This window comes from Bos indicus, chromosome 15, assembly GCF_029378745.1.
Source record: "Bos indicus isolate NIAB-ARS_2022 breed Sahiwal x Tharparkar chromosome 15, NIAB-ARS_B.indTharparkar_mat_pri_1.0, whole genome shotgun sequence".
NCBI classification, from domain to species: Eukaryota; Metazoa; Chordata; class Mammalia; order Artiodactyla; family Bovidae; genus Bos; species Bos indicus.
The window spans coordinates 45,341,906-45,360,531 of NC_091774.1; the positions used below are offsets into that span (position 1 = coordinate 45,341,906).

Below are 18,626 nucleotides of genomic sequence, written 5' to 3' on the forward strand. Positions count from 1 at the left end.
CTGAAGGACAATCTTTTTTCTTCTATCCACTGCCATGTCTATTTGCTGGGCCCTTGATCCGGTCGTGCCTGGGCTGGGCTTGAACCAGCTCGGCTGTGTGGCTTTGCTGTCCCCACCCCCGTGGTGAGCGTCACCAGGGTAATGTCCATCAGCTTCCAGTCCAATGAAAACGCGAACTTCAGAGGCTTCCAGGCTACAGTTTCCTTCATTCATGAAACAGGTAAGAGGACGGAGGTACCAACTCTGAGTCTCATCCTCCTCATGTGGTAAATAGAGCAAGCTTTAGAGCTCGGCCTGGGTACAGTCAACTCTTTTTTCACCGAATCTGTGAACCCTGAACCACTGCTCCTGGGGTAATGCGGAGGAGCTAGGTTCCTATCAGCCTCTGGTTTTGTTTGTATTTCTGTTTCAGGTCACCTTATTTAATATACATTGCTGATTCATTAACACTGAACTCACTCACAGCCAATACCACTGTAACCTGTGCCTGAACAAAGCTTATCCATCACAGGTATTTTCTCTGTAAGGCACGACCCAGCCTTTTTGCACTTACGAACACTAGATGGCACTGGAGCGCTATGTTTAGGGCCATTTCAACCACCAAAAAAAGCACGAAAATGCAGAGACGCGTACTAGTGACTAAGAGTGAAGCAAGTCAGAAAGAGAAAAACAAATATCATAGATTAATGCATATAAGGGGAATCTATAGAATGGTACAGATTATCTTATTTGCAAAGCAGAAATAGCGACATAGATGGAGAAAACAGATGTATGAATACCAAGAGGGGAAGGGGGATGGGGTGGGATGAATTGGGAGATTGGGATTGACATATACACACCATTGATACTATGTATAAACTAGATAACTAATTGAGAACCTACTGTGTAGCACAGGGAACTCTACTCAATGCTCTGTGATGACCTAAACGGAAAGGAAGTCCAAAAAAGAAGAAATATATATGTGTTCAGTTCAGTTCAGTCACTCAGTTGTGTCCGACTATTTGTGACCCCATGGACTGCAGCACGCCAGGCCTCCCTGTCCATCACCAACTCCTGGAATTTACTCAAACTCATGTCCATTGGGTCGGTGACGCCATCCAACCATCTCATCCTCTGTCATCCCTTTCTGCTCCTGCCTTCAATCTTTCCCAGCATCAGTGTCTTTTCCAATGAGTCAGCTCTTCGCATGAGGTGGCCAAAGTATTGGAGTTTCACCTTCAACATCAGTCCTTCCAATGCATATTCAGGACTGATTTCCTTTAGGATGGACTGGTTGGATCTCCTTGCTGTCCAGGGGACTCTCAAGAGTCTTCTCCAACACCACAGTTCAAAAGTGTCAATTCTTCGGTGCTCAGCTTTCTTCATAGTCCAACTCTCACTTATATGTGTATGTATATATATTATATATAGATATAGATAGCTGATTCACTTTGCTGTACAGCAGAAACTAGTACAACATTGTAAAGCAACTATAATGCAATAAAAATTCATTTAAAAGTAAGTAAAACATTTTTAAAAAGTAAATAATTAAGGTGATAAAAAACAGCAGCATGCCTGAAAATGAAAAAACAAAAGTACAAAAATACAAAAAGCAAGACAAAACAGAAAATGGTGCTAGCAGACCCATGAAAGCACACTTGTTTACACTGCGAGAGCTGAAACAAGACAACGGAGTGTGGCTGAGACCTCAGCCAGGACACATGCTTCAAGTAACTCAAATTTTTCATGCTCTGCACATGTCCGTGAATGCCTGTGAAAGTGCCAGGGGGATTGGTTTTGAATTAACAAATAAATGTTAGCAAGTGGGTGAATTTGAAAATTCGGAATCCACAAAGAATGAAGATCAACTGTATGTCTGAATGTTGACCTTTCCTTACTAGATGTGTGACCTAAGTGTCCCTTAAGATTCGTCCTCCTCAGTCTTATTATGGGAGAGTAATAAACACATGATAAGAATGTAGCAAGGATTAAATCAGACAAGATATGGTTGGTCAGGAGCCAGGGTGTGTGACACACGAGGGAGGCTCAGAGACATGAAGTATTGTCACTGACCCCTGGTCCCTGGACACCAGAAGATTCAGCTTCCTTCCAAGCTCTCTCACCCATGAGCACTCTGTCCAAATCCTAGAAAGCTAGTTACTGGCTTCTCAAGATGTTCATTCTTTTTAAGTGATAAATAGCTGCTTATGGCAAACCCAGGTTATAGTTAAAACACTCCACTTTCCAGTTCAAATACCCATAAAATCTAACTGACGAGATGCCCCCAGAATTCTAACAATAATAATTTTCTGATAAACCCTAAACACTGACCTTGTTTGCATGATCTGAGCACTTGTATTATGCTTATACACAGATTTCAACATCTCTGGATTAGAGAATGAATCCGTGTTTCTGGAGACATGGAATGTACCACCTGAAAGAATCCAGTGATTCTGGTAAGCTGTTTTGGAGAACATGACCATGAGAAGCACATGCAGTGTATTAGTCCAGGGTTCAACCAAGAACCCCCACAAGATAATATTGGAATTCTAATGTCCAGTATCTAAGGACACGTTTTATGACCTTATTTGGAGACAGTGTGTTTACAGAGGCAATCAAGTTAAAATGATATCATTAGTATGGGCCCTAATCCAATATGACTGATATCCTTATAAAAGGGGTAATTTGGAGAGAGAGACATGCGCATATGGAGAAGGCCACGCGGACATGAAGGCAGAGACTGGAGTGATGCATCTTTTACGAACCAAAGGATGCTGAAGATGGCCAGCAAAACGCCAGAAGCTAGAGGAGAGGCCTGGAGCAGGCTGTCCATCATCATCATCTTCATCCTCAGAAGGACTCAACCTTCCCAACACCTTCCTCTCAGACCTCTAGGCTCCAGAACTGTGACGCAATAAATTTTTGTCTAAGTCGCCCTGTCTGTGATATTTTATTATGGTAGATCTAGCAAGTTTATTTGCCAGGAACCGGCTTACGGGATATTTGGGGGCTGACTAAGCAAGTCTGTTTATAAGGCAGGCAGGCAGAAAGGGAAGATCACAGGACTCTGGAATTTCACAGATGTGGGCTGAGGCCATTCTCCACAAGCTGAGTGTCTTCTCTCTTCTGGGGAGCCTTCTGTGTTAAGGCCTTTCCAACTAATGATGTCAGGCCCACTCAGACAATCCAAGACAGTCTTCCCTACCTAAAGTCAACTGATTAGGGACTTTAATTACATCTGCAAAATCCCTTCATAGCAACATCTAGACTAATGTTTTATTGAATAACTGGAGGCTGTAGCCTGGCCAAGCTGCCACATCAAAAAAGCCGTCACATAGAGCTGGATGGGATGCGGTCACTGTCCCTTTGCTCAAAGCAGCACTGAAATCACAGAATCAAATTCCCAATCCAAATATTCATTCAGTAGGGTTGGGTAAATAGTTGGCCAGATCTGATCTGACTTACAAGATCCATCCGCTGCAAACAAAGTGAGTGAACTGCTATGTCTGTATGCAGGTAAGCATTGAGAAGCTGGGCTTTCTCTTTTCCTTGTTTCCCCTGTAACATCACTGACATCCACGTGTGGCATCCAGGTCCCTGTGGGAAACATGATGAAGGGGCAGTAGAGGCTGAGGGTAAGGGAACTTTCCAATTGCCATTTTGATATTTTGTCTAAAGAAAAATCACCTTATTTTTAACTAAATTTTTTAATTTTATAAATTATCTGACACGTGGAGCACAGAAAAACAGAGTTTGGTGGGTAAGTATTTCTTTTAGTGAGGAGGGACAGAAGCAGTCTGAATTTTCTGGATTTTGTTTTTTGGCTTGGACGGCATGAGTCATAGAAACCCCGGGTGGAACTTCTTTGTGGTGTATCTGCAGCGGTTCCTGCTCTTGGCCACCAGGGGGAGATATAGTCAACAAAGTCTTCTCTCAGCCTGACCTACACAGGATATCTGCCAAGGAGTCTCATTACTACTCTTGGCTAGATTTTATTCATCATTTTATTCCCAGCACCTATCACAGTGCCCAGGACACAAGAAATGCCAAATAAATATTTGATGAATAAAAGTAAATAATCCACAAATAGCTCCAGTAAGGGAGGCTTTCCTGATTCCCTCTCACTGAACTCCCACCTACATTTAGGGGTTTCTTCCCTTATACAAATACACAAAAACTTACAAAGGATAAGATAAAGAGTTTACATGTGTCCTGTTTTAAATAGCACACCTAAACTGGATTGCATAAGTCGTCCAATAAGCTATTGTGTCTTTCACTTTTATTTTGAAAATTTCCAAATCTACAGAACAGATAGAAGAATAATACAATGAACTCCTGTATATATTCCTCAACTGTTGACATTCTGTCACGTTGTCTTGATCCGGTGCCCTGATTTGGTGTCCTCTTTGGATAAATCTCTGTACCAGAGCCCAGGGCATGGGGGAGATAAGTACAGAGAACTACATAGGTACTAACCTAGATGTCGTAAAGGGATTTATATCCTGATGATGAAAGTTACACGTACAGAGAGAGACTGCGTGTGTGCTCATTCATACCCGACTCTCTGCAACCCCATGGACTGTAGTCCACCAGGCTCCTCTGTCCATGGAGTTTTCCAGCAAGCACAGTGGAGTGGGTTGCCATTTCCTATGCCAGGGAATAGAGTTGCTGCTGCTGCTGCTGCTGCTAAGTTGCTTCAGTCGCGTCCGACTCTATGAGACCCCATAGACGGCAGCCCACCAGGCTCCCCTATCCCTGGGATTCTCCAGGCAAGAACACTGGAGTGGGTTGCCATTTCCTTCTACAGTTCATAAAAGTGAAAGTGAAGTCATTCAGTCGTGTCTGACTCCTAGTGACCCCATGGACTTCAGCCTACCAGGTTCCTCTGCCCATGGGATTTTCCAGGCAAGAGTACTGCAGTGGGTTGCTATGTAAAACTAAAAGCATCGGAAACATAGATGGTGTTAGATGTCAGGATAGCAGTTATGCTTTGGAGGCATACTGACTGGACTGGACTCCTGAAATGTCTTTAGAGATTCTAATAGTCTAAATCTTGATCTGGGTTCCAGCTGTACTTCTTAGAAATTCATTTAAAGTGTTTTATTATTTGAGTATTTTTCTGTGTGGATGTTACTTTAATAAAGTTGACAAAGTGAAAGAAAGTGAAGCCACTCAGTCGTGTCCGACTCTTTATGACGCCATGGACTATAGCCTACCAGGCTCCTCCATCCATGGGATTTTCCAGGCAAGAGTACTGGAGTGGGTTGCTGTAAAGTTGACAACAAATTGGGAAATGTGCACCAAAAACCACAATACAAGAAAATCCTGAATGCCAGAAAATACAAGAAATAACTTCTGAGAAAATTAGGACACTGCTGTTTGGGGCTATTTGATGAAGAAAAATAGGATGTGAACTTTATTCCATACACTGTGGGGAACCTTGGATTGTTATAATCAGGGGAGTGATATAATCCAAACAAGCACTCTTCAATGGTTAATTTGGGAGTGAGAGGACAGGGAGAGATTAACCCCAGGGAGAGTAGTCCAGGTGAGCAATGTTGAAGATCCAAGCTCAAAGACAAAAGATGGATTCAAGATATACTGTGAATATAGGATCTAAAGTGTTTGGAGACTTGATAAGTGGTACCAAAAAAAAAAGGCAAGAGAGAGCTTGATGTTTTACTCTTGGGTAAAACGTCATTTCTAGTTATATATAAGTTATGTGTGTGTGTGTTTGTATATATATATATATAATTTCTAGAATTCAATAAGCATTTCTCATTATTTCCAGGTATCATTAGAGTTCCCAGTCCAAGGGAGATGCTCAGACCTGGACTTGATGATGAGGAGGTTTCATGGGTAGCTAAGTTGTGTCTCGCTGGCCCCTTTCCAGGTGGGCTTTGCAGCACCGCTCTCTCTCCCCCTTTCCAGGTCCCTTCCCAGGCAGATTGTGGGAGGCAGGAGGCCATGGTCAGTTCTTGGCCATAGCAGGTCAGTGTGCAGATTGCCACCAAGCATTGCTGGGAAGACCAGGTAGTCACCCTTGCTCGTTGCTTCACCAATATGTAAGTACACCTGGGGAATGGAGCATGGTGGAAGCGCGTGGTTTAACTTGACTGATCATTAATTTTTCAGCTACCATCTCTGATATCCACTAGGGTCTGCTGCTGCTTTCCCATTCACCACCATCACAGGCAATCTGCTTCCCCAGCAGAACTTGAGTTCCCGAGTGCTTGGGAAATTTCTGCCCCTTCACACTATTTCACACTAAAATATGCTTCTAGTATATTTAAACTAAACAGAAGGCTGGTTTTTGGAGATATATTTTATTATACCTCTCTTCCTAAGATCTTTAAACCAGAAATGAATATTGAATTTTTTGAAATACTTTTAGCATCTATTGTAATGACTGAGTGATTCTCTCCTTTGACTTATTAGTATATTAAATCTATGTTAATAGGTTTACTAAGGGCTTCCCTGACGGCTCATATGGTAAAGAACTGGCCTGCAAAGCAGGAGACTTGGGTTCAATCCTTGGATCTGGAAGTTCTTCTGGAGAAGGAAATGGCAACCCACTCCAGTATTCTTGCCTGGAGAATCCCATGGATGGAGAAGCCTGGCAGAGTTAACATTCCTACAGTTCTGAATCCCACTTGGACATGATACATTCATCTTTCAATGTACTGTTGGGCTCTGTTACTAATGTTTCATTCAGATTTTTGCATCAACATTCATAATTGAAATTGACTTACAGTGGAGGTTCTCAAAATGTGGTCTGGAGACCGACGGGGATCTCCAAGATCCTTTTAGGGGGTCTGCAAGGTCAAAATGCTTTTCATAGTAATTGCTGTTCAGTTGCTAAGTTGTGTCCAACTCTTTGCCACCCTGTGAACTGCAGCATGCCAGGCTTCCCTGTAATTCACTGTTTCCTGGAGTTTGCTCAAACTTATGTCCACTGAGTCGGTAATGCCATCCAACCATCTCATCCTTTGTCACCCTCTTTCCCTCCTGCCCTCAATCTTTCCCAGCATTCCCTGGTGGCTCAGATGGTAAATAATCTGCCTGCAGTGCAGGAGACCCGTGTTCAATCCCTGGGTTGGGAAGATCCCCTGGAGAAGGCAATGGCTACCCATTTCAGTATTTTTGCCTGGAGAATTCCATGGACAGAGGAGCCTGGCAGGCTACAGTCCATGGCTTCACAAAGAGTCAGACATGACTGAGGACCTAACACTTTCATAGTAATGTTAAGACATACTATCCCCTTTCACTCCCATTCTCTCAGGAATGTGTCATAGAGTTTTCTAGAGACTACATAATGTGTGATATCTCAACAGACTGCATGTAAAAAGCGGATAGGAAGTTCCATCTGTCTTCTGTTTAGTCAGACGTTAAACAGTTTTGAAGAAATGGGAAACAATGCCAGTTTAATGTAAATTTTTTTTGTTTTGGAAGATTTGGTTATTTGAGTACATGTTATTTATGTTAACACCTAATAGTTCTATTGTAGTTATCTTTAAAAAGGCATAATCTAAACAATTTCTGCTTTAATTTCTAACATGTTAACTATTGATAAATATTACTTCCATAAACAAAAGCTCTTTAGGATTTTCAGTGATATTTTTCAAAGTGTAAAGGTGACCTGAGACCAAAAAGTTTGAGAACCACTGGCTATACTTTTCTATCATCTGCCTTTGTCAGATTTTGGTATCACCATTCTTCATGAAAAGAACTGGAGAACACGCCTTTGATTTAACTGAGGTATAATTGACATGTAACATATTAGTTTCCAGTATAAAATATAATCATTTGATATTTGTATTTTTGCAAAATGATCTCTGCAGTAAATGTAGTCAATTTCCACCACCCTGCATGATTACAATTGTTTTTCCTTGTGATAAAAACTTTTAAGATCTGTTCTTTTAGCAACTTTCTCTTAGCGCTTTCCTTCTTGCTCTATGCTGTGCATAAACTTACAACGGGAGAATAATAAATAATGATGTCATGTGATTAAATATACTAGCCGTCTACTCCTTGAAGATGCCAACAGTAACTTTCTCAATTTCTTTCCTGGTTACTAGTTTTTAGGTTTAAAAATGTCACCTTCACTCAATTTTGATCTTTTATCATCTAGTAACAGCTATAACACTCAGATTTTCCTACTAATTGCTTTGTGTTGTACAAAATATTTCCCCATGATACCTTGTGATATTTTCTACTTTCCTTGGATATTTTCAAAATCTTTAAAAAAAATTAGACTAGCCTAGTATCTTCTCATTTTATAGAAATTTTATTTTTATTTCAGAAAACTGTTTGGTAATTAACCTATTTCCTCTGGCTGCACCCTCTTGAGTCTCTTCAGCTGACCCAGACATGCAGGCTAACCAGGGCCTTGAGACCGTGGCTCTGAGTTATTTCCTGCAGATGATGAACATGCATAGCTATAACCTTTAGAATGAGGCTGCAAGTCTTGATTATGCTCCTGTTAGAGCTCTTAACTCATCAAATGATGTCAAACAGACTGCTTCATGTTCCTGAGCCCTAGGATCATCTATATACATAGAGAAGAGAGCAGTCTCTAGAGCCTCGCTGGGCTTCTGGAAGGAATGGCTGCTGCCTTTACTGCAGTGGTCAAGATGGTGGCCTTGCTTTCCCTCTGATTCTAGGGCTCCTTGGAGAGCCACCTCCTAACCCCAGATTTTTTAATATGTATATATTTATTTCACTGTGCTGGGTCTTAGTTGTGGCATGTGAACTCAGTCATGGCATGTGAGATCTAGTTCCTTGACCAGGGAGTAAACCCAGGGCCCCTGCATTGGAAGCATGGTTTCTGAGCCATTGAACCACTAGAGAAGTCCCCTAACCCCATATTTTCTTAATGAGGCCATATCTGTGATTTTTTTATTATTATTTTAATTGGAGGATAATTACTTTACAATATTGTGATGGTTTTTGCCTTACATCAACGTGAGTCAGCCACGGGTACACTTGTGTCCCCCCATTCTGAACCTCCCTCCCACCTCCCTCTCCACCCTATCCCTCTGGGTTGTCCCAGAGCATTGGCTTTGGGTTCCCTGCTTCATGTATCCGACTTGCACTGGTCATCTATTTTACATAAAAATATGGAACGCTTCACAAGTTTGTGTGTCAGCCTTGCACAGAAGCCATGCTAATCTTCTCTGTTTCGTTCCAGGTTTAGTATATGTGCTGCCGAAGCAAGCACCGTATCTGTGATTTCTTTTCTTCTCACTTTCTAGTTACCTGGGTGGTGAAAGCAAGCATCCATGATTTGGCCAATGGCTCCCCTCAGGTAAGAGACCTGGGTGCCTCCCTTCTCTCCAGCCTGCCTGGTCACCAGCACCACTGTGACTGCCGCAGCCCCACAGATCGTGGGCCTCCCACAGCATTGACCAGAGGCTGGTCATTCGTAGATGTCTCTGGCCCAGAGTACAGGATTTGGACTGAGTCTCCCTTCTCTTTATAAAAAGAGAAACAGGATTTAAGAGCCAATTCCAAGTTTGTCGATTGTGTCTAGCTTCACAGTCGAGGCCCTCTTCCTCTCCTGGGAACCCTCTACTGCCCACAGGCCAGCTTTCCCTTGTTTCCCACCCCGCAAGACTGTAGAACAAGCTACAGTCATTTAGGAATCCCTCCCTGACGCCCATGTCTGCCTGGAGCCACGCGGGCACTTACAAGGGGCAGTCTGACAGCATCCCACACGGTGACCAGGTGCCCTCACTTCATGCTGTTTCCTCTTCAGAGGGAGTTCAAGCACTCAGGCTCCATGAGCCTCCCTTCTTCCATGGGCTTATTTACCACTCCTTTTGTCTTATTAGAAAAGGTCCATCACCTAACTCGCAAGCTACCCTGCGTCCTGCGGCACCCCTGCGGACTACCACTTGGCACCACCGCAGCCGGTAGACTTGCTTCACTTGAATCACCACCTTCTTCCAGCCCGAGTGCCTGTGAGAGGTGATGGGCAGCTGCTTCCAGCATGGGGCACAGCCACAGGATAGGGGCCCCCATCCAGGTCTGCGATCAGCCTCACACGAGTGTCCCGGGAACCTTCCATCCCCACAGCCCTTCACAGACTCCTGACTTGCACACCTGCTCTCAGCATCTCTCACACTGCCCCTGACGTGTGAACAGGTGAGGACCCTTACCCTGTGTTCACGAAAAGAAACTGAGGCTGATAAAGCTGAAGTGACAGTCAGACAACTGCAGAGACAGAGCCTGCACGAGACTCAGCTTAAGCCCAGCCATCCTTGCACGGCCCTGCTTTGGGACGAATTCCACACTGCTCTGGTGCTGTGCCACCCTTCCCAGCCCACAGTTGATCCCTTGTTCATTCATTATTTTCCATGGTCACGTGCAAGTCTTCACTGAGTGCCATCTTTTTGCCAGACTCTCAGTTAGGCTCTGGAGACACCAAAGCAAATAAAACAACCCATGATTTCTAGCATAGGGTTTACGAAGGGTGTGCCGCTGTCCTCAGTACAAGGTGATAAACACTGACATACGTGAGAACTGTGTTCAGAGGGAACGAAGAGAAGGGAGTGACTTCCTAGAACTATCAGGGAAGGCTTAACTAAGGATTAGACACTTATGCTGGGTCTTAAAAGAATCAGAAAATATTTAGGGAAACAGAAGGGAAGGCTTTCCATGCAGAGGGACTGGCACGAACAAGGGATCAGAAAGGCTGTGCAGAGGGATAGTCAGGGCAAAGGGGGCAGTCCTATGAATCTGGTGCTTTGACAGGGGGAATTGAGTGGAGATTACCCTAAATTACAGCCTGAGTTCCAGTTGTAAAGGGTCTTATGTTGGTGCTAAAAATGTTAGACTCTATCTTGTAGCCAACAGATGGGAACTATTGCCCTTCTAGCACAGGGGGGAAAGAAGACCTGTATTAAAGAAAAACTACTCTGACAGTAGAGAAGATGCATAGATGTAAGAGCCCAAATAAAATATGCTAAGGACTATAAGGGTGACAAAAAGGAAAAAGTAGTTTCAAAAAACATTGTGTCCACAGATTCAATAAGATTTGATGACCAATAATGCTTAAAATGGAGGAAAGAAAAAGTCACACACATATGCAAATAGCTTCCAGGTACCTGACTCAAGTGACTGAGTAGATAAAAGCTAATCGTTTTTTACCACTAGTACCACCCAGGAAGCTCAAACCATAATAATAGTTGACATTTATTCCTTACTCTGGGCCAAACCCTTTATGTGCATATAATACTCTCAGTAAACCTGAGAAACTGGTACTATTCTTAACCCTAATTTTACAGATGAAGAGACTGAAGCTCAGTGATCAATTTCTTTGCTCCAGCAAGTGGCCTATAGGGATTCCAAGCCAGGACTGTCTGAAATCAGAACTTGGTGCTCCTAACCACTATACTATACTGCCTCTGCATGTGCTCTTGGCCCAAAAAAGAAATATCATAGCAGAAGCAGATGTGGGGAGGGTGTGAGGGGTACAGATGAATTAAGTTTGTATCAGGTAACTTTAGAGATACTTGTGGGATGTCCAGCTACAGATGTCTAGGGATTAGGAAAACAGCCAGGGGTGATGTGATTTGAGAGGTGGCAGATATGGGTGAGGGTGAGGGTTGCAGCCTTGGAAAAGGCTATTTTCAGAGGAAAAGGAGCAAAGGGAGAGAGGAGAAGCTGAGGAAAGGCTGAAGGAGTGAGCAGAAGGGGAGGGGGAGAAGCAGGACAGAGCATGGAAGCTGGGGAGAGAGCTTAGGTTTCAAGAAAAAGGATGGTCAATAATGTAAAATGCTGGACAAAATCTAGTCCTGTAAGAATGGGGAAAGAGGTCTTTTGATTTGGCCGTTGGCAGCTTGTGGGTAATCTCAGTAAGTCAAGATTCCATGTCTGATGGCTCAAGAAGGAGAATAAAGAGGAGCTGACAAAGAAGCCACAAGAGAGATAGACTTCCCTTTCTGAAGAATGGTCTCCAAGTACAGTGGCTTGTTTCTGGGCTGCTGATGCTCCTGGCTTCAGGATTCACGGATGTAGACTAATACACCAGCATGATCCTGATAACCACTTATTTCTCAGCCTTAGTCTTTGAAGGGACTGTATTAAAATCATGTAGTAGGCCCTCTTTCTTATTCTCACAGCCATCACTTCTTATAAATGTTTCGGGTAATATAATTTTCTTTGACAGCTTGCCAAGAAACATCACACACCTTTTAATTCACACAGTAGAATCCTCTTTCCCTTTGTCTTTACAAATAAAATGCCCAAATATCCCTTAAAAATATATGCCATTTTTTTCCTAGACATTAATTGACCTTAACAAAGAGATTTCTTGCCTTCAAGGTGGAGAGAAGTCCAACAAGTTACTGCAGCTCAGCATCGTCATCCTTGCCTCTGAAGCTGCCAGGTCCTAGCGCGTCCCTCTCTCCATGAACGCTGTGGACAGCGCTGTGGCTTCCCTTCTCGGGAGGCACAGATTCCTGCTGGTACACTCTCCACCCACCGTCTCTCTCCTCTCTCACAATGCTCATGGGGGACTGGGGAGTTGGCAGCCTGTGGGAAAGACTCTAGTTGTCACCTGGTGGCTTGGTAAGGGGGCCTCTAGTGGAGCTGCTGGAACAATGGGAGGTTAGAATCTCCAGGATGCTCAGGGACCCTCTGTAGACAGTTTTAAGGACCTTCTTTTGAGATTGGAATAGTCCTTTATAAAAGCACTGTTTTTGGATTTTTCAGAAGCATCCCACTCCAGATAGGAAATAAGGAAAAGGATCTTCCTTTTACATTTTCAGGGTTCAGTTTCCTTTCTCCTTGCTTCCAGAATCAGATCACTACTGATTGCAGCATAGAGTAGGGCAGCCAACTCTATGGCTTCAAAAGATCTATTTCATCCTATTTGGACAGGTAGACTGTAGTCAATAAATCATGCATTCGTTGTTCCTCCTCAGTTCTCACAAGACTTATTATTAACACATGTAAATTTTGTGTGTTAATAATTGAGGTTTCCCAGGTGGTGCAGTGGTAAAAGAATCCACCTTCCAATGCAGGAGACGCAAGAGATGCAGGTTCTATCCCTGGGTCAGCTTACTGGAGCTGGAAGCAGGGAGGGAGGGACGGCGAGTTATTATTTAAAAATTACATAGTTTCAGTTTTTCAAGATGAAAAAAAGTTATGGAGAAGGATGGTGATATTGGTTGCACAATAATAATGTATTTAATACCACTGAACTATACAGTTGAAATGGTTAGGATGGTAAGTTTTATGTTACATGTATTTTATTACATTTTTTTAATTGGAAAAAAAGAACAGAAAACACCATGATGTTCTCAGAATTGACCCCCTTAAAATGATTAAGTTTTTGTCATCTCCTCAGACTTTTTATACCTGGATCATTCTCCCTCACTATAAATTCTTTCTCAGGAATCTCTTTAGCCCTAAGCAAATACACATCTGCTAATTCCATCCCATCCCTGTTCAAACATCCCTGGAAGAGTCTGAAACCACTTGGACTCAAGCTGAAACCCATTCCTACATAAGAAAATTAACTATGTCCTATAGAAAATTAACTATGGACTATAAGTCCATACACCATAATTATTGGGGTTAATTTCTGTGTTACACATAAGATTCTGGGCACAAGATCAAAAAGTAAGAAGAAAGAAGTAAGAAATAAGCTCTTAACGCTTGTTGAAGCTTGATTTAAGAGCCAATGAAAAAAATGTTTCTGTTTCAGGGACGGTGTCTGGCTCCTCAAACGAAGTCCTGGAGGTGCCCAACGAGTCCAGGTCCTCAGCCCTGTCAGACCAGAAACTCAACTGTGTCAAGATTTTCTCAGTGAGGAGGCTCCTGGAAACAAGTCCCAGGATCAGCGGGAGGATATATAAACACAAAGGTGGGTGTTTTAATGCAGGGCTGGGCAGTGCACTTCTAGTGAACGGAATATGTGATATGGGATATGTACATCCACTCTTCCTAACTTCTGCTGCCACACTTTTTTGAAGGACAAACAGGGACCAGGCATCACCCTCAGGGGCAGCCCCGTCACTCTTCCAGTAAGCAGAACGCTCTGATGCCAAACAGGGTAGCAAACACCGGAGCTGAGCCCTGCTCTCTGACTTCCCTTCTCTCAGGTTCCATGAATACCCATCTCATGTTAACAGTCTGTCTTCAGGATAGACTGTAATACAATGACTCAGGGCATAGATTTCTTAACCATAGACACATAGTAGTGCTATGCACAGTATACTGCACCCTAAACAGTGTGATCAGATTCAGGTATTCCCTAATATCCACCATCATCTATTTATAAGCAATGTCCTGGATTGTAATGAGACTAGCCCAGTGCCTGCATATAGTAGACATTCAATGATGGTTAATAAAGTGCCACCTGTTACAGAAAGCTGCTGCTGCTAAGTCGCTTCAGTCATGTCAGACTCTGTGCGACCCCATAGACGGCAGCCCACCAGGCTCCACCGTCCCTGGGATTCTCAGGCAAGAACACTGGAGTGGGTTGCCATTTCCTTCTCCAGTGCATGAAAGTGAAAAGTGAAAGTGAAGTCGCTCAGTCGTGTCTGACTACTAGCGACCCCGTGGACTGCAGCCCACCAGGCTCCTCCGTCCCTGGGATTCTCCAGGCAAGAACACCGGAGTGGGGTGCCATTTCCTTCTCCAATGCATGAAAGTGAAAAGTGAAACTGAAATCACTCAGTCATGTCTGACTACTAGCGACCCCATGGACTGCAGCCTCCCAGGCTCCTCCATCCATGGGATTTTCCAGGCAAGCTAGTCTCGCTCATTATGCGTCAATTCAGGTCATCCTTGGGAGTTCTAGGGCCACATGAATTTGCCCTTGTAGACAATCAACACACATAGTAGGCATTCTAGTTTTCTTAGAATAATATTTGCTTTGAACACTATACATTAACAAAAGTGGAATCGGGAAGATTTGAACTACTGTTACACGACTGTACTGTTGTTGGCGTCCTGAAAACCCATTCCAACAAGACTGTGGTTCCAAATAGTTCTGAATGAAATCAGATTGACTTGAAACAAGATTACGAACATGACAGTGTAGTTGAAATAATGTTTTCTCAAAAATAAGTATTTTGAACCACTGCCGTTTATCAATAATTTTAATACACTCTGGAGTATTTTATACACCTTTTCACATCTTGAAAAAGTTTTGGTGTGTTTTTTTTTTTTTCCCTAACTTAAGGGGTGGGGGAGGCTGACTTGCTTTTATGCCACTAATTCCTGCCCAGGTCATAATATAAATATCCAGAATAAGAACTCTAAAATGATGTATTGCAAGGGGCTAGTAGGGCTTTTCTTTTTGATGGGATATGGGTGCTCTTTAGGCTCTTATTAGATTTCTCTCTTCATTTAATCAACAAACATTTGTAAGTGGCTCTATCTGAATCAGGTATCTAGTCACAAGGGATACTTCAGTGAGCAAAATGGACAAAAATCTAGTGGAGATGGGGAGGCAGATAATAAAGAAGTAAAAAAAATACAGCAGTTAGTAATAAATGATAGAGTGAAATAAATCAGGGATGAGCGATAGTGAATGCCAAATAGAAGGATGTTTGCAATTTAAAAAAAACTATGGTCCAGGGAAAACTGATAAGGAGACATCTGAGAAAAGATCTGAAGGTGGTGAGGGTGAAGGCTAGGCAGATATCTGGAGACTAAAGCATTCTAGCCACAGAGAATGGCAAGTGCTAAAGACCTGAGGTGGGAGCATGTCTGAGATACCAAAACCCACCAGAAGGCCAGTATGCCAGGAGAGGCATGAACACAGGGAGATCAGAGAAGCTGGGTGGGAAGGCAGCTTGTGTGGGACCTTATGGGCTAGTGGAAAGACATTGGGTTTTCCTCCAAGTGAAAAGACATCAAGTGGAGAAGCAGGGCCTCAACCCATCTAAACAAGTTCACTCTTGCTCCTATGTTGAAACTAGACTGCTGGGAGAAGGCATGGGACAAAGCAAGATCAGTTGGGAGACTATTGCAATAACCAGGGTAAAACACTGACATCTGAGTAGAAGCAGTGGACGTGGTGAGAAGCAGATAGACATTGAACTAAGAGCCAACATGACAAGATTGAATTAAGGTATGAAAGGAGAAGTAAAAAATGACCCCAGTGGTTTTGACCTGAGCAACTGGAAGTACAATGCTGCCATTTCCTGAAATGAGATGTTTTGAACAATGTATACTAACCAACATGGCAAAGAAAGGATCTGAACTATTTACATATGACTATATTGATCTCGGGTATTCTCCTCCTGAGATGACTTCCTTAGATGGCTATAAGGCACAGGATTCTGGGGGAGAATTGTGACTTTGTATCTGATAACCTTAAGTCTGAATTGCCTATTGCCACTCAAGAGGAAATATCAAGTAGACAGTTGAATATATGAACATGGAGTTCAGGGGAAAAGATCCAGCCTGCATTATGTAGAATAGGTTGATATTTAAACTGTCATAGGACAAAATTGCCAAGGAAGCTGAGATCTGCGATCTGGAGCACTTCAATGTTTACAGGGGGTAGAAACGAGAAGGAATTGATGGAGAACTGATCAGTAGGTTTTGCACCATTGGCATATTGAAATTTCAACAATGGTGGTGAGAGTGAAAGCTTTTTTGGAGTAGACTCAAGACAGAATGGGATAGACAGATTTGAAGATGATGTGTACAGGTAACTCCTTCAAGAAATTTTATTGTAACTGGAAACTCAGAAATGGAATAGCATCTCAATGTAGGTATGGAAGTCAAGAGAAGGTTTTATAACTTTTTAAATTTTTTATTTATTTATTTTTGGCTATGTTGGGTCTTTATTGATGCCTATGGGTTTTTTCTAGTTTCAGAGAGTGAGAGCTACTCTTTATTGGGGTGCACAGGGTTCTCCTTGCATGGCTTCTTTTGTTGCTGAGCACGGGCTCTAGGCATGGGCTTCAGCAATTGTAGCATGTGAACACAGTATTTTTAGCTTGAGGGCTCTAGAGGTGTGTCCCCTGCCTTGGCAGGTGGATTCTCAACCGCTGGACCACCAACTTTTTTTAACATGAGAAAAATTACAGAACACATGTACTCTGCCAGGAACTGTCAAGCAGAGAGACGGAACTGATATTGAAAGGAAAAGATGGAAGAATTGCTGGGGCAATGTTCCTTAGCAGATCAGAGGGGAAGAGAACTTAGATGGGACTATGGCAGGTGATACACAGTAACAGGAGGGAAGGCAGAGAAAAAAGACGCCTTTCTACACTTCTATACCATCTGAGTTCTCTTCCACAATGGAAGAAGCTTACACTTGCTATTCATCAAACTGCAGGCTCTGAAAGAGCCTGAAATCTCAGTACTAATGACCCAATTACAGTCCTTTCTCCAAAAGCATCATTTGACATTTCTGGGCTTCGGTTTGGCAGCTGAAAAATGGAAGGTTTCTTTAAATTTGAAGTCAGGAATTGAGTTTAAGTTTGTATGGCTCACGAACAAAATGTTTTTTATGCATTGACTGTATCATGTATTGCCGTGGTATAGGAGAAAGACCTACATTCAGGAACATGGCCCTGTGTCTTAGCTTTGTGACCTTGCACAAGACATGGAATCTCTTGGAGGTTCTTTATTCCAAACTAAAGTGGTCGTAAAAGGATCACAATAGTTTCAGAGAGATATCTTCTACTCTGGGAAGTGCTTTGTAAACCCTGCAGTTCCATGAGAAAGAATGTTCTATCACGATTCTCAGAACGGAAGCTTTAGCCTGGTTTGTTCCATCTTCACTTGTTATTGCTTTCAAAAAAAGAAAAAAAACAGAAATTGCTGATTGTATGCAACTAGGAGATAGGAATGCCTTCTTCCATATCTTTCTTTGGGACATTTCCCCCTTCTCCCTTGCTGGAGACCAGCCTTTCTCCTAATATAGGTCTGAGGCTCCCAGACCAGGCAGGCAGCCACAACTGCCTGTGTAGGTGGAACTCCACCCCTGGAAGCTTCATTTGCTGTCCTGGTTACTCCCTATTGTCTCCACAGCCCAAGCTGTGAACTCACAATTACACACTACCTTCTGGAGGCTCTACCCCAGCCCCGGCACAGCAGATGCTGTTTGGGAAGAGTTGAAGCAACTGCTATAAACATTGAGGGGAACTCAACTAGCATCACTGGTGAAGCTCTGCCCACAAAGCTGCTCAGGGAGGATTCTTCTGGGTGTGGGAGGGACAACGGGCACAGGACTCCTCAAGCTAGTCTCCTTTTTTGGAATGTTTTTATTTTCTCTCTCTTTATATATATATATTTTTAACTGAAGTATATAGTTGATATACAGTGTTGTGCTACTCTCTGCGATATGGCAAAGTGATTCAGTTTTACATATATGCATACATTCTTTTTTATATTCTTTTCCAGTTATGGTTTATCATAGGATATTGAATATAGTTTTCTGTGCTATATGCTAAGACCTCGTTGTTTATCCATTTTACGTATAAACATTTACATCTGCTAACCCCAACCTCCCACTCCATCCTACCCCCAACCCCCTCCCGCTTGGCAACCACGTATCTGTTCTCTATGTCCATGATTGTTTCTATTTAATGACACTGTCTCAAGCTATTCTTTTGATTCCTCCCAAAGATAACTGTTTTTGGCAAGTTCTGGTCACTCCCAGGGTCTCAAGC

General features: G+C 42.9%; 2 protein-coding genes and 1 non-coding gene across 3 annotated transcripts in view; 1 reads left to right on the forward strand and 2 right to left on the reverse strand.

Moving 5' to 3' along the window:
- The window catches only part of OVCH2 (ovochymase 2), a 24,290-nt gene extending 21,521 nt beyond the window's left edge, over positions 1-2,769 (forward strand). The window contains exons 14-16 of the mRNA XM_019975838.2: positions 89-220; positions 2,354-2,435; positions 2,658-2,769. Coding sequence (XP_019831397.2) covers positions 89-220; positions 2,354-2,430 — 209 coding nt within the window. The 3' untranslated portion in view covers positions 2,431-2,435; positions 2,658-2,769. The remainder of the gene's footprint in view (positions 1-88; positions 221-2,353; positions 2,436-2,657) is intronic.
- Positions 1-18,626, reverse strand: part of PPFIBP2 (PPFIA binding protein 2) — a 200,269-nt gene that overhangs the window by 5,347 nt on the left and 176,296 nt on the right. The window contains exon 27 of the transcript XR_011570863.1: positions 1-18,626. This exon is cut by the window's right edge and continues 23,330 nt beyond it. The gene's annotated coding sequence lies outside the window, so the exon portion shown is untranslated.
- Positions 9,093-9,199, reverse strand: LOC139176189 (U6 spliceosomal RNA). The gene has a single exon (XR_011560645.1). It is a non-coding gene; the product is annotated as a U6 spliceosomal RNA (small nuclear RNA).